Genomic DNA, 13,919 nt, shown 5'->3' with positions numbered 1-13,919 from the left:
TCCGGTGTTGCAGCGTTCGAGTCTGCAGGTGCTGTGGCGGGCCCAGATTCGTTGCTCGGATGGACGTATCGCTTCCCAGCTCCGGGTGCGTTGGCTGTCATGCTCAGGTAATAGCATCCTCACACCAGCGTTTTCATAGCCGACCTGCTTCTCTGTTCCGTCTCCCTCAAGCCGTCCCGAACGACGAGTGCTTGGTTGCTCGCTATTTCGAAAATCCAACTTATCCTCGCCTAGCCGTGAGCAAGCAGCCTCTGGGCCTGGCAGTCGATGCATCACGCTATCTTACTTGGCCCACTGCCATCGCCTCTACCGTTATTTTATTACTGTGCTACTGAGCTGAGCAGTCTTAATCTCCGCAAGCATGCACAGGTTTGAGACAACAAAAAACAACCAGGGAGCCAGATACAGTCCCACGGACCCTGCCTCTGCTGCCATTCACAGGCTTGCAAGCAAGCTCATGTGCACACCGCCGATGGGTTGGCCCAAGTCGGAAACACAACAAGGAAGCGAGCATCGCCTCGCCGTATTGCACAACATCTGCATGAAGCACCGCTTTTGGACAGCGCAGAGAGGGCAGGATGTGTTGCAGACCGACATGCTACCCTGCTCCAAAAGAATAAAATGAAATACTGCCCACGGGCAACCTTCCCAACAAGACACGTGTTGAGCCAACTGGACCTTCCAAGCAGCACATGTGTGGCTCAGCAGAAGGCTCTCCGGTACGCATACGGCTCATCCATCATAGGCGGTCCGCTGTAGACATTGGCCACAGCTACGCATCCTAGTGTACCTTGTGCCTGCTACGCTTCCCCTCCAAATATCAATGGGGTTTCTGTGAGCCTTGATGCCCAATGCGAAAGGCCATGCATGGGACTAGGAATGCGTGCGCTGGAGCAAAGCTGTGAGGGGCCAGCGGTATAGCCCCGGACTTTTGGTCCGACTTATCGACATTCGGTATTCTAATCTGTCCGCGTCCGCTCCTCGGAAAACACGAGTGGATACGGCGGTATGATATCCCAAAGATCAATCCCCAGGGTCCGGCATTGAGCACCAGGGGCCCCCATGTCAATTGCGACGGGCGCTGCGATGGGCGGTATCTACAAAGTATTCCAGCATTTTGCGAACCTCTTTTCAAAAAATTTTTACTCAGTAGCATAGACTTCGTAGTTGGCCATGAGAAGGATCTCGTCCTGGTATCAACACAGGTTCGTACTGCATTGCGCAGCACTTGTCTCTGCCGTTCCGTTCCGCATCGCATCGTGCCGGCGCGCTCCACATCCACGAGCGGCTCTTATCAGGCCGTCATTTGGCCTGACCATCAGAGCACGGCAGTCCATCGCTGCCGGGCGGCCAGCAGTGCTCGCAGCCTCTCACTTTCCATCGGTGGCTTCGCAAGACTGGCCTTTCGTGGAAAATGTATCGCCAAGGTTACGCCAACATTACGGAATGGCTGGTCTGAATCGGGCCCTTGGAACGTGGCACCTGCAGCTTGCAGAGCGGTCATTGTCGGATCATACCAGAGTAGTGCGTTAAATCCGACTCAACCGTGGCCCGCTCACACCGATCCGAGAGACGTGGGTACGCACGTGGACTTTTCGGAGAGCCTGGGTTCAGATTCACAGGCGGCACCCCAAAGTTTCCCACAGCTTTGGCTTCCGGGTCTTTGCTTGAGATGTTCACGCGATCCAGGAGTGATAACACACAGCTACCATGTGTGTGGCTGAATATGTGGAAACCTATTCCCATACTAGATGGCCAAACCCTGGCAGGAGCTGCTCGCGGGGATTCGCATGCTGATAGAAATGCTGTTCGCTCGCCAGAGCTTTATGACAGCAGAGTAGCTAGTGGGAGGAATGGGAATCCAAGCTGTCTGAGCGGCATGACTCCCCAGTCTCGCTACCACTCTTGCGAACAGTGCGGCGGGCAGTTGACACAAGCCCCTCGGCGAACAGTTGCTACCCCGCCACGGCCAAACGGGGGAGCGTGAGGGGGGAGGATGCTTGCTTCTCCAAAGCACATCGTGCACAACGAGGGCAGCTCAGTGGCCTGCATCCGCCTCGCTAGCCGTCAAGCAGTTATGTCAACCATTACTTGGATCGACCATTTGTTGCGAACGGTAATCCCATTGAGAGGGTGCATTCGATATTCCCGCCCCTTTTGCTCGTCTCCTGCCGACATGGAGGCGCTGTGAGGGCTCCCGAATCTTTGGGATTCGATGTCACATCAAGATCGATCAGTGGGCTTGAAACAGCTGGGCAGGACGGGAATGGGCCGAGAATAGTAACTCTGGCCATCCGTTTCTGGTGGACTTTTGATGACCTGGGGTTAGTCTTGCTCGTCGCTTACGGGCAGACAGTAGCAACTGCGCCGCTCACGGGTCGACATCGCTCCATGCTGGGACGGAGTAAAAAGTCCGCGTTACTATCTAGCTTGCTCGCTGCTCTGTTGGAGAGCGTGAAACAAATACCTCGAGGTACAAACGCACTTTTGTCAGACACCCTCCTTTAAAGATGGATCAAGCTATGGCCAATTAGCTGTCCGGTTTCGCGTCCCAAGAACAGCATTTGCATACTCCTCTTCTCTATCGGCACGCCTTGCAACCCATCTACATGCCGACCCCGGTTTCTTCAGCCACAGCTGTCCTCCTTGGATCGGGCTAGTCAATCAAAGGGACTGCGAATCTCTTCAATAATGGTAGAAGGCCAGGGGCAGGCCACACCGGTAGCGAACTACCTCGACCGATCTTCAGCCACAGCGGGGCCGCGCGTATCTCATCGACCCGGCAGGGGAGCTGGCCACGAGCAATGACATATTTGCACCGTCAGACACAGAACATTCTTTCCTCCAGCTCTTTTCGATTCTTCTAGCTCCTGGCCGGCAAACCTTCCCTGTCTTGCAGCTCCAGCAAAGCAACCCACTCGAAGCACCCTGTCGTCCACGGCACGTCCTCCGGGGTTGTGAGGGCCAACGAGAAGGCAGCACGAAAGCCGCCGATCCTACCATATCCACACCACTCGCATTCTTCCCTACTCCCTTGCCCTCTTCCAGTGACCTGTGGCGGGGGGAGGGAAAAGGAAGAACAAGAAGAAACACAGCCCTTCCGGCCTCCAGAGCACAGAGTCACACCCATCCAACGCGGAGCGATCCTGTCCTAACGGGGAAGGGCAAGGTAAGACACAAAGGGGGCAAAACAAGATAACCGAGCACCTGTACGTCCTGCAAATTCCCATTATTTGAACCATGGCATTCTACCTTTCCCCAACTTGCACGACTGCGACACACTTATCTTCTCTGCGGTGGTGTTCACTCCAAAGCTTGGCAACCGCGTTTGCATCAGCAAACGGGCCCTGCACAGTTCACTTCATAATTACCTGTGAACACATCACACCCGCACGATTATTCCAGTACGCCCATCACATAGAAATGACTTGGTCAGTAGTGGTTAGCCAAGGCTCGCTCTGCTGCCGTGGGCGACCAAATGCATGGGGCCACGGTCCGAGTCACAGGGGCCGGGCTTGCAAACCACCAAGTTCATCAATCTCGTCTGGCCACGACCGATGCTCCTGATAATCAATCCGAACCCCCATCACATACGATCTTACCATTGCCTCGCCCCAAGTATAGCCAATTCATACCAACCAAGTCGATTCCTAGCTCCAGCGTGAGAGTGAGAAGGCCACGACACGGCCCTAAGATACCCAAGCGATCTCGTGCTCAAGTTGCCAGTCGAGCCCTTGCTCCTTACCCCGGATTCCGTTCTCAAATCTTGATTCCAAATGCCCCACGCCCCTTTGCTCATCCTCCCCAAAATCAGCAAACTTCGAAAAACGGCGTGGCCAGCGCAATTCGCTTGCCCCCCCCCGGCTGTGGCATCTGCCGGGCAAAAGCACACTTGGCCGGCAGCCCGTCGAAGAGATCAGCGACAGACATCGGCAGATGGGACATTGTACGATTCCACACCGGGGGTCTGCTAGTGATTGTTAAACAGCGGGGGTTGACGCCACGTTCCTGAACCTTGACGTAAAGCCTGAGGACAGTCGAGAGGGGGAGCCGCCCCCAAAACACGGTTTCCGGGGAACGTACTGATAATTACGGCACATTCATCGTGCCTTCAACCAAGGGAAATACCAGCAGGCGTATCGATTTTATCTGGAACGGAAACGATACCTACACAGGAATTTCGAATGCTGAAATGCTCGGGTTTTTACGTGCAACAATGTGCACTCTGGATGGACCCTGATCATTCTTGTCTACTCTTTGCTAGAGATAACCCTTGGTTCTGCTCTCTTATTCGGGCAGCTGGCCGTGCATGGTCCAGACCGCCGCCGCCAAACCCTGCAGCATCTCTGAGACCATGGCAGATGGGATGGGAAGCCCCCTCCCGATGATACGCGGTACTTCTGACAGGTGCACCCCTCCCCGATCGTTGTGCATGAGCGTTTGCAGCTAAATGCCCTCGGGCCTTCACTGGCCGTGAGGAAAACCCTAACAGCATTTTCGCATCGGCTTTTCAAAGCCCATCTGAACTCGGCAGCCGCCGACATGTGGAAATGCTGATCGTGGCTGCTGGCTGCTTTAGCTGTGCGGAAGAAGGGAGCCTCCCACCCTCTGCAAATACGCTTTAGCCGCCCGGCCGGCTCACTCGTTAGCACCTCGAAGAAGAGATTAATAGAGTCGGGTGACGGTTGACGCGAGGTCAAGGATTCTATTGCTGGTTGGGAAAGGCGATGACCGACCCCCAAACGCTCTTCTTACCAGGTTCTGTGCTGGGCTATTTAAGACCTCGTCGTTCCTCTCGGCAAGTCAAGCGCCACCGGGTGACATATCAAGATTCCACTCGCCAGCCACAGGACCCTTTGGTTAGGGGGGAGGCCCGGAGATGTTTAACGAGAGACATGAGGCCATTGGCCATTCTTACAGGGCGCTGGGAAGCGGTGTCTTCCGGCAAGGGGGTAGACCAATCGCCCGTGGTCCTTTGCCATGTGAAAAAGAAAGAAAAATTACCTGCTTCATCTCACGACCCACTGGAAGTGCTCTCTGCCAGCGGGAAGGTTGCTCGCTGGAGACGACAACTGTGCCGCATATTTTGCCCGTCTCATCGGGCCGTTGGGCAGAGACGATATTGACATTGTGCCTAGCTGCTATCGACAAGAACGAAGACGAACCCCTCGCTCGGATCCACCCGGCCATCCGGACAAGGCATGGTGTTTTTGATGCTACCAGTAGGACGCCGCTCATGTCAGGCCGCCGTGCAACCAACGCGTGCCATTAGTGTCGTTGGCAATCCGTCGGACAGATTGTCACTCATTGGAATCTCGGGGGAAAATGATGGTTTTGCTGTTTGGCTCTTCCAACTCCTATCTCTCTCTCACTCTCTTGGAGCTCAGTCGCCGTGGAATCATTTCACAACGTACTACGGTTCGTTCTCACTTTCACCGGGACTTTCTTCATTATGACTCCGCCAATCGTGCTTCAAGCCCAGACACAGCCACCATGAGGCGAAGGGAGCGCACGCACAGGGAAAAGCCCCGTGCCACCATGGCTCCGTGTAGGTAGTGACCATGGCCGGAAATGCGCCCTCCCCACCAGCCCTGGGCAGGAGGCGTGCCCTCTTTTTATTTTTATTTTTATTTCCTGCTGTGGCCCGATTCGCACGACGTCCTCGTCGATCGGGCGGGGGTTACCGGAGTTCGCGATCCCCTCAAACTGGCAGGGCCGCTCGCATCGTGCCTTTCGGCAGCAGCAGGCCACCCCCGGGCACCGCGAGCTTGGTTCCATTGTTGTTGGGCGGATCGGGCCAGTCAACGTGCCATCGGAACATTGTGTGCCCCGATTCCAACGTGCTGCATCGCACCTGGCAGCTTTCACTCAGATCGGCCGGGGGTGAAGAAAAGGGCGGGGGTGACGAAGTAATTATGCCACCATCAGTCATGCATCAATCATACAGACGAACGCCTACCATAATTGGACGCCGATCAACGTTTCGCTTTTCATATGAAACTTGTTGTTGCCGACAACCTACATCTGTTCTCGACCGGTCTTTTATTTTTATTTCTTTTCTAGTTGGCTCTCTCTTGCCGCTGACTCATCATCGCGGAGGAGTGATCTAACAACTCCGTGGTTCGGCCGCAACGCCAAGACACCTCAATGCACGGCCGTGGATCGTGGGCTGTGACTTTCCATCACCATGAGGTTGTCTATGGACATATCATAAGGAGTTCTTCCGTTTTTCTCTTGTCTTGTTTCACTGCTTTAATTCTGGACCGTCAATGGCGTTTCTTTCATTGCGGGGAGTACCTCGTGCAAGTGCATTCGCAGGTGCAGCGGGCCATATGGACTGCTGATTGTTCGCCAAGCGACCAAGGCTCTTAATGCAGTCAGGTATTGCCGATTGATGGTTCGTTTTTGAGACCCTCGGTCGCTGTGCGGGGATGAGGGCTGCTCCTGGAGTCGGGAGTTGGAGGGCATGGTGGATAGGGCGATTGATGGGCCAGCTCCGCCATTTTATCTGCCCAATTTAGCGGTTCAATATGACGACGACCTGCCCATTCCATCGCTGAACCTGCCTGCAACCCAGGCAGAGTTTGATGGGCTTTGAGGAACCGTTGGAGGAACAAGAGAAGCAGGTCCGGGGCGACAGGCAAAGTGGTTCTCGTTCTTGGGGTAGTTGCAGCATTCTAATGAAGGTCATGGACGAGCCAGTCTCCTCCGTCCTAGTGCTTTTCACGACATTGAACTGTGGTTGCGGCGGCGATGGATTCGAAGGATTTCAATTTCGCTCTCGCGGTTATTTTCGCGCTGGACCCCCCGAGAATAACGGTACGTTTGCAAGGGTGTCATGAGTGAAGACTGCCTATGAATCTTCCTGGCGTAAACAAATGGAAAGGACCATTCACGAATGAAGACGCGAACGAAAGAGCGAAGCAGCGCTCGTCCGCCACGCCATCCGTGATTACAAACAGCATAAACATCACAGCTCGCCCATCCCGCCAGAGCCGGCTTGATAACCCATTTGAGCAGATAGTGGAGGCAGGTATTCTGGCATGGGTCGACGGCGCCCAAAGCTATGTTGGTTAATTGAACCTCCGTCCAAAACCCCGAATTTGTCCGACCTGTCAACGTCGCTGACAATTCAGCAGCAATGTTGTGTTGTGATATCCAAGGGTCTGCTGGAGAATCCCCGCACCCCGACGCACAAGGATGAGTCGGCATAACAGCCCGGGACTTCGGGCAGCTCGCCGTCAGACCCCGTGGGGGATCGGTTGTCACTCGCCCGAGTTGACAAAAGGGAACTTCGGTTCCTGCGCCGTTGAAGGGCTTTCCATCACGACGACCACTATAAACCAAGGCCAACACACTCAAAATCGGAAACAAAACAAGCATCGCAACTGTTAAGAATAAAATCATTGTACCAAGAAACCCAATTCACTCACCATGGCCACCAGCCAACTGCAATACGACCCGGAATACCTCGCCGTCGTCTCCGCCGTCGACAGGCCGGCCTCCGTGCCCTTCAAGGATGTGTGGGAACTTCGTGCCTTCACCGATCCCCTGCTGCGACACTTTATCCACTCGCAGCCGGCCCCCGAAGACGTCGTCGCGACCAGGATCCCGTTTGTGAGCCACGACGGCGCCGAGGTGGCGCTCTACCGCTTCGCCACGAAGGAGATGACCGAGGCGGCGGAGCCGCAGCCCGCGGTGGTGTACGCGCACGGCGGCGGCATGGTGGCCGGCAACGTCGACATCTTCGCGCCGCAGATCAAGCGGTTCGTGGCGGCGGCGGGGAGGCCGTTCTTCGCCGTCGACTACCGCCTGGCGCCCGAGTTCCCAGGCGGCCTGGGCGCCGAGGACGTGTACCACGGGCTGCGGCACTTGTCGGAGCACGCGGCGGAGTGGAACGTCGACGCCGCGCGGATCGTCATCATGGGGGACTCGGCGGGCGGCGGGATCGCAGCGGGAGCGGCGATCATCGCGCGGGACCGCGGCCTCAGCCCGCCGCTGCGGAAGCAGGTGCTGGTGTACCCGATGCTGGACGACCGCACCGTCTTGGCGGAGGACAGCGCCGTGTACCCGCTGCTGACGTGGAAGGCCGGAGACAACCTCCTCGCGTGGCGTGCCGTGCTCGGAGACAAGGCGGGCGACCCGGCGGCGGAGGGGATCTCGCTGTACGCCGCGCCCGGCCGCGCCGGGGTCGAGGACCTGAGGGGCCTGCCGAGCACCTACATCGACGTAGGCAGTCTGGACTTGTTCCGGGATGAGTGCATCGAGTACGCGGCCAAGCTGGCCAAGGCCGACGTCGAGGTCGAGTTCCACCTCTGGCCCGGGCTGCCGCACGGGTTCGAGAGCGCGCTGCCGGTTAGCTGGGTCAAGAAGGCGTTGGAGGCGAGGAACTCGGCTGTGAATAGGGTTTGAGGAGATGGAGATGGGGGTTTAGCGACGAGATTTCTATAGAGGAAGTGGGCGCTCTCTCCGTTCCCTCTATGACTGTAGATGAAATTCCAGTACATTCTCAAAATTAATGGAAATATTACCTTCCGATGTCTTATCCATCGGCAATGGCATGCTTCAGGACTGGGTTGTAGATGCAATGTGATAAACCGCCAGAAACTTGAGTTTGTGATCACTGGTTACCTCTTGAGACAGCTGGAAGTAAGCCTGACGTGAGGGCCTGTTATATCGGGAATTGACAAAAGCAAAAGCGTTGTTACAAGAGTATGTGTTCATTTCATGTAAGTGGTAAATAGCATTACCCCCAAAGAGATGATCCATCCAGGATTGCCATAAGTAGCATACATTTTAAGACAAGGAGAAGTAGGCTGGCGGCCGGGACGACAGATGTCATATATGTACTCAGCGTAACAACGGCCACTGCCTCCCCTTACGGTTATAGTACTATACACACACAAATTGGTAGATTCCCAGCCGCCAAACCAGAAACGTTATTCTCTAGCACACGTGACGTTCGTCGACTTTCAGCCCACGAACCGGAGCATGCTTGACTGTGTTGAGCGCCCGGTAGACCGCCCAGGACGCCGAGATCCAAATCCCGCAGAGAAGCGAATCCCATGCCCGCAATTGATTGATGCTCAAGTCTTGATCACTCAGGAAGATGGCGTACAACGGCGTGTCCACCAGGCACATGACCACCAAACCGATTGCGATGCTCGTAATGATGGATATCGCGGTTCGGGCTCTTGTGCTCTTTGTAGCGGCTGGAGCGAATTCGAAGGGGAGATTGCCGATTGAGAGCTGATGCTTTTCATCTGCGTGACTGGGGGACGGCGCGGTAGGTCTTGCTCTGATCCTGTAGCTGGGCATCGCAGCGATGGTGTGAGAAGTATGCAGGATGTTCTAGCTATGCGGTGCATTGGCTGCTTTTGGCGAGTGCGGTTGGAGACGAACACAAACTGAACCGGGCTCCTGAGTTTGTCGTTAGATGATGCTTCTAATGCGTCCATAATCATCAGTCACGGCTTAAGACTGTAAGACGCGCACCTAAATCTCTGGTATCACCAAGGTCTTTGATAGATCGCATATAAAGCATGACTTTTGGCTGCTCGCTGTTTACCCAGTGGAGAAGAACCGCACTGGCATATGCTCCGAATGAATACCGATGATAGAACGGAGAGAATCGGCTGGACTCGTTCTTGTGAATGAGATCAAAGAGGAAAACTCGCGGGCACCAGTTGGAAGCCTGGGTCTAGAACGCTCACTTGGGCGGGGAATAACATGTTCGGCTCGAAGGTTGGGCTTGGCCCAAATGATGAGAGAGTTTATTACTCCAGCGTTTAGGTTCATGATAGACGTGGTCATGGAACATGACTGTTTTCTTCGAGTACAGGAATCGACCTATTTATTTTATCTGCCGATCAAAAACTTCAAGGTACTGCCTGTTATGACTGCTTTGCTCGACGGCGACGAACCATGTAGTCTGTAGATGATAAACGCCGACAGCACCCAGAGGTACCCCATCGACAGACAAACACGCCCTACAGCACATCACATTTCAATTTGTAAGAAAGATACGAGACGGAGGCGGCGGTCAACGTCAACCGCAAGAAAAGTGAGGTAGAAGATGTAGTTGGTTCAAGCATAGAGAGGAGGCAGGCGGACGGGAATATAGCTGGGGAGTCGAGTGACACCGGAAATATCTGAATCGGAGATACGGACTACTCCTTTTGCCAACCAACCACCGTCCATGACTCGGGATCCATACTACTTTGCTTATATCAGCACCGTATATTTATCCCACAAGGCTATTACGGACGTATTCGCCTGAGGCCTCTCCAACTTCTCGGCACAACTCCCAGGGTGGGTGCTTTAGTAAGAGCAAAGAGCTTGATTGGATAATCAAGTCGTTGCGACTGTTGGACTGCATTGGAAACATCTGCCATGTATGAGCCTAAGGCGTATACTTGTACCCCATGTTGAATAAAAATCTGTTCAAGGCCAATGTGAGCGTTGCCAGATTTCCTACAAACTATAGCAACACAGAATTTCATCATGCAACTACCCGGGTACCAGAACACGAATTCGCTCGAAGAAGGAGGGCCAATGGAAGGTAAGATTTCACTTCTATATCAACCTTAGTGACCTAACAAGCGGGGACGAGGACACTAAACTCTTTGAAATAGTACCTGAGTTACGTGAAGAAGACCCTGAGGGCTACCCCGAGGGAGGCAGAGACGCCTGGCTCGTTGTGGCTGGCGCATGGTGCGCCATGATTCCATCCATGGGCCTCCTCAACACACTGGCCGTCCTTCATGCCTGGGTCTCGGAAAATGAGCTCCATGACCTGCCAGAGTCGACGATCGGCTGGATATTCAGCACCTATGCCTTCTTCTTGTACTTTTGCGGCGCTCAAGTCGGTATGCAGATAGCTCCCAAACCTGGCTGTTACGAGCACTATCTAATGAGTTAACTAGGCCCCATATTTGATGCTTACGATGTGAAGTTTCTGGTTGTACCTGGATGTGTCGGCATCGTGGCGTCAGTCATGTTGATGAGCTTATGCACAGGTACCTTTCCTAGCCACCACCGTATTCTTAGCCACAAAGACTAACCGTGACCATGACCAGAGTTTTATCAATTTTTGCTCACATTTGGTGTCCTCGGCGGCGTATCGGCTTCGCTCCTTTTCAACCCGAGCATCGCATCCATCGGGCAATGGTTTTCTAAGCGCCGTGCCCTGGCAACCGGGATAGCATGCACCGCGGGAGGCGTAGGTGGCGTCGTTTTCCCTCTGATAATTCTGTACATGGCTCCAAGCGTGGGCTTTCCTTGGGCCATCAGGACTGTCGGGTTCATTTGCGCGGCCGCGTCCGTAGTAGCTTGCTTGCTCCTCAAGAAGAGGCTGCCGCACAACAAAAAGGCCGGCGCGGCCATCGACATGAGAGCCCTGGGAGAGGCGAGGTTCGCCTTGACCACCCTGGCCGTCTTCCTCGTCGAGTTTGCAGTTTTCATACCCTACACGTACATCTGCTCGTACGCCATCCACGAAGGCTTCGAACTGAAAAAAGCGCTGCTTCTCAATGCTCTGCTCAACGTCGGCGCCATCCCCGGCCGTGCCCTTCCGGGTTACTTCGCGGACCGCTTCGGCACGTTCAACACCATGTGCGTCACCTCTTTGGTGTGCTCAATGTTCATGTTCGCCCTTTGGCTCACGGCCCGCGGGGGAGAAACCGCCACCACTGCCTTTGCGGTCCTGTTTGGTTTCTGGTCGGGCGCCGCCATCAGCCTGACTCCGGTATGCGTGGGGCAGGTCTGCAGGACGGAGGACTACGGGAAGAGGAGCGGGACGGCGTTTTTCGTTTCCAGCTTTGCCGCGCTGGCCGGCGTGCCGTTTGCCGGTGCAATTCTGCAATGGTCGGGCGGCGCCTATTACGGGCTGATAATCTTCGCGGGCGGGCTGTACGTCCTGGCCTTTTGCGCTTTCGCCGTTGCCAGAGTGGTCGCTGGTGGCTGGAGCTTGAAGACGCTCTTTTGAATCTAAGCCGGTTTGACCTGACGGTTGCTGGCCGGGGTTGGTCTTTTTTCGTGTGACAAACTCAGCCAACGAGGTGTCAACCTTCGACGCCGTATATGCCATTCAAGCGAACAAGGTATCACGAGAAGATTTTGATTTTGTAGCACCTCGATGTCTAGTTTCCAGTCTACTGTATTCCTCTTGGACAAGTAGATGGGCTCTTGTTTGGCAATCACCGCTTGGGAAAGGCTTTTGGATGTTAAAATGACTTCCTAAACTACCGTAAGGGACCTGTGCCTTGCTGGATTCTTTGGGAGGCGGGGTTAACAGGTTCTTGTGAGATATCTGGGAATGTGGCTCTGGGCTTGTTCGAGGTGCTCAGTACGGAGTTATGCCGCTGACAGCACATACTCTACCCTAAGTTGAAGTCTAGCACCAATGCCAGGGAAATTGAACAATTTATTATATTGAAACTATAAACCCAGTCCGATTCGTATACTGTCCGTTAGGGTTGGGTTGTGTGGCCCGCCATCAGCAGATTCCCAAATGGCAGGCAAACTTAGTTTTGGGAAGAGGAATGGGTTGACATATCGCGCCGACAAAATTCTATGGTTTTGGAAAGTATGAAGACCCGATGGCCGTCTGATATGAGCTTTGAACAAGTATAAATCAAGTCTCTGTTCCTGTCGTCAACGCTCTACCATCTGCACCAACCTCACCATCTTCATCAAGAAAAACATCTCACATCTCCACCCACCTCTCTGAACCACTAATACCACTATCTACAAACCGAACCAACCATGCGAGCAACTGAAGTCATTTCCCTTTTCGTGTTTTCCCTGCTGGTGGTTGTGGCAGACGCAGCCAGGCCGCGCAGGGTCCCCGAGGGGTGCTGGGACTTGTGCACCAAGGAGTGTCTCTATTGGGTCATCCCTTTCGTCCTCCTCTACCCAAAGTTCATGGATTGTCGTGAGTAACATTAGAAAATTTCTGCTCTTATCTAAGGAGAAGCAGATATTACCAGGTGACTGCGCTGACGTGTCTTTTGTGCAGGAAAACAATGCGTTATCAAGATGTACCACCCAGAGTGCGCAGCGATGATGAAGAGGCCCACGAACAAGGATAACAAGGACAACAAGGACAACAAGGACAAAAAGGACAAGAAGGATTAGGGCCGCAGAATCATAAGCGAATGAGAATCGGAAACAACACGCCGAGCAAATTACTGTGCGGACGAATGCACCAGTTGAGTGACCAGTTTGCTTTCACATGGTTATGGTTGGGTTGCCCGGGGATGGAAGAGCGGATATTTTTATCGCTTATGGCGATGGTAACCGAAGGAATCTGTTGATCTAATTCGGAGCTGAACACACTTTTAAATATCTAAACACTTCTTACGGTATACAAAGGCTTAGACAGTGAAGCTACGAGCACAGGGCCTATAGGTTGGCACTTCCGTCCTCAGATTTCAATGCAGCTTTGGGAACCCGATCATCATCATGACCAAAGGTTGCTCCATCGATTTATCCACCTACGTATTATTAAATCATAACCAACCTCTGACTGCGAGTACTTCTAATGTGATCAATAACGCTTGGGGCGTGTGAGCGAAGCTGAGTAAGTGGCTATACGCTTGTTGGCATCCGTTGCAATTGGAAGCATTGCTTGCCAGATGATTGATTCCTGAATCCAAGTTCTGAGTTCTGCAGAATAAATTGAAAAGAAGGAGCGAATATTGGCAATTATGGCAGCTAGGTAAAGTCTATTTATAAAGCATGGTTGTTTGCCAGTTGAGGGGTTTGTTAAAAAGTAGTCTTTGATTCTTTAGGGTTGAGTATTCCTAGAAGTATGCTTGTCAACACTTTATTCCCTCTTTCCAGAATCTGCAAATGCGGTGTAGATTCAATGCGTCTCTCGTCATAAGTGTAGATAAAAAAAGATCTTGGTATGTGTA

The 13,919-nt window shown here is 53.7% G+C and overlaps 3 protein-coding genes across 3 annotated transcripts; all 3 read left to right on the top strand.

The window, feature by feature from the left end:
* Nucleotides 1–7,434: 7,434 nt before the first annotated feature.
* Nucleotides 7,435–8,412, top strand: EsH8_I_000454 (Alpha/Beta hydrolase protein; the record flags this gene model as incomplete). The annotated part of the gene is made up of 1 exon (XM_083267867.1): nucleotides 7,435–8,412. The coding sequence occupies one exon, from the start codon at nucleotides 7,435–7,437 to the stop codon at nucleotides 8,410–8,412; it is 978 nt and encodes a 325-aa protein (XP_083118305.1).
* Nucleotides 8,413–10,503: 2,091 nt separating this feature from the next.
* Nucleotides 10,504–11,986, top strand: EsH8_I_000453 (major facilitator superfamily domain-containing protein; the record flags this gene model as incomplete). Its single annotated transcript, XM_083267866.1, has 3 exons — nucleotides 10,504–10,561; nucleotides 10,635–10,868; nucleotides 11,079–11,986. The coding sequence occupies 3 exons, from the start codon at nucleotides 10,504–10,506 to the stop codon at nucleotides 11,984–11,986; spliced, it is 1,200 nt and encodes a 399-aa protein (XP_083118304.1).
* Nucleotides 11,987–12,765: 779 nt separating this feature from the next.
* EsH8_I_000452 (uncharacterized protein) lies at nucleotides 12,766–13,137 on the top strand (the record flags this gene model as incomplete). The annotated part of the gene is made up of 2 exons (XM_083267865.1): nucleotides 12,766–12,934; nucleotides 13,019–13,137. 2 exons carry the CDS (start codon nucleotides 12,766–12,768, stop codon nucleotides 13,135–13,137), a joined length of 288 nt encoding a protein of 95 aa, XP_083118303.1.
* Nucleotides 13,138–13,919: the final 782 nt, after the last annotated feature.

Source organism: Colletotrichum jinshuiense, chromosome 1, assembly GCF_051148585.1.
Source record: "Colletotrichum jinshuiense chromosome 1, complete sequence".
NCBI classification, from domain to species: Eukaryota; Fungi; Ascomycota; class Sordariomycetes; order Glomerellales; family Glomerellaceae; genus Colletotrichum; species Colletotrichum jinshuiense.
The sequence above is the reverse complement of the archived record's forward strand: the minus strand, read 5'-3'. Positions and strand labels throughout refer to the sequence as shown.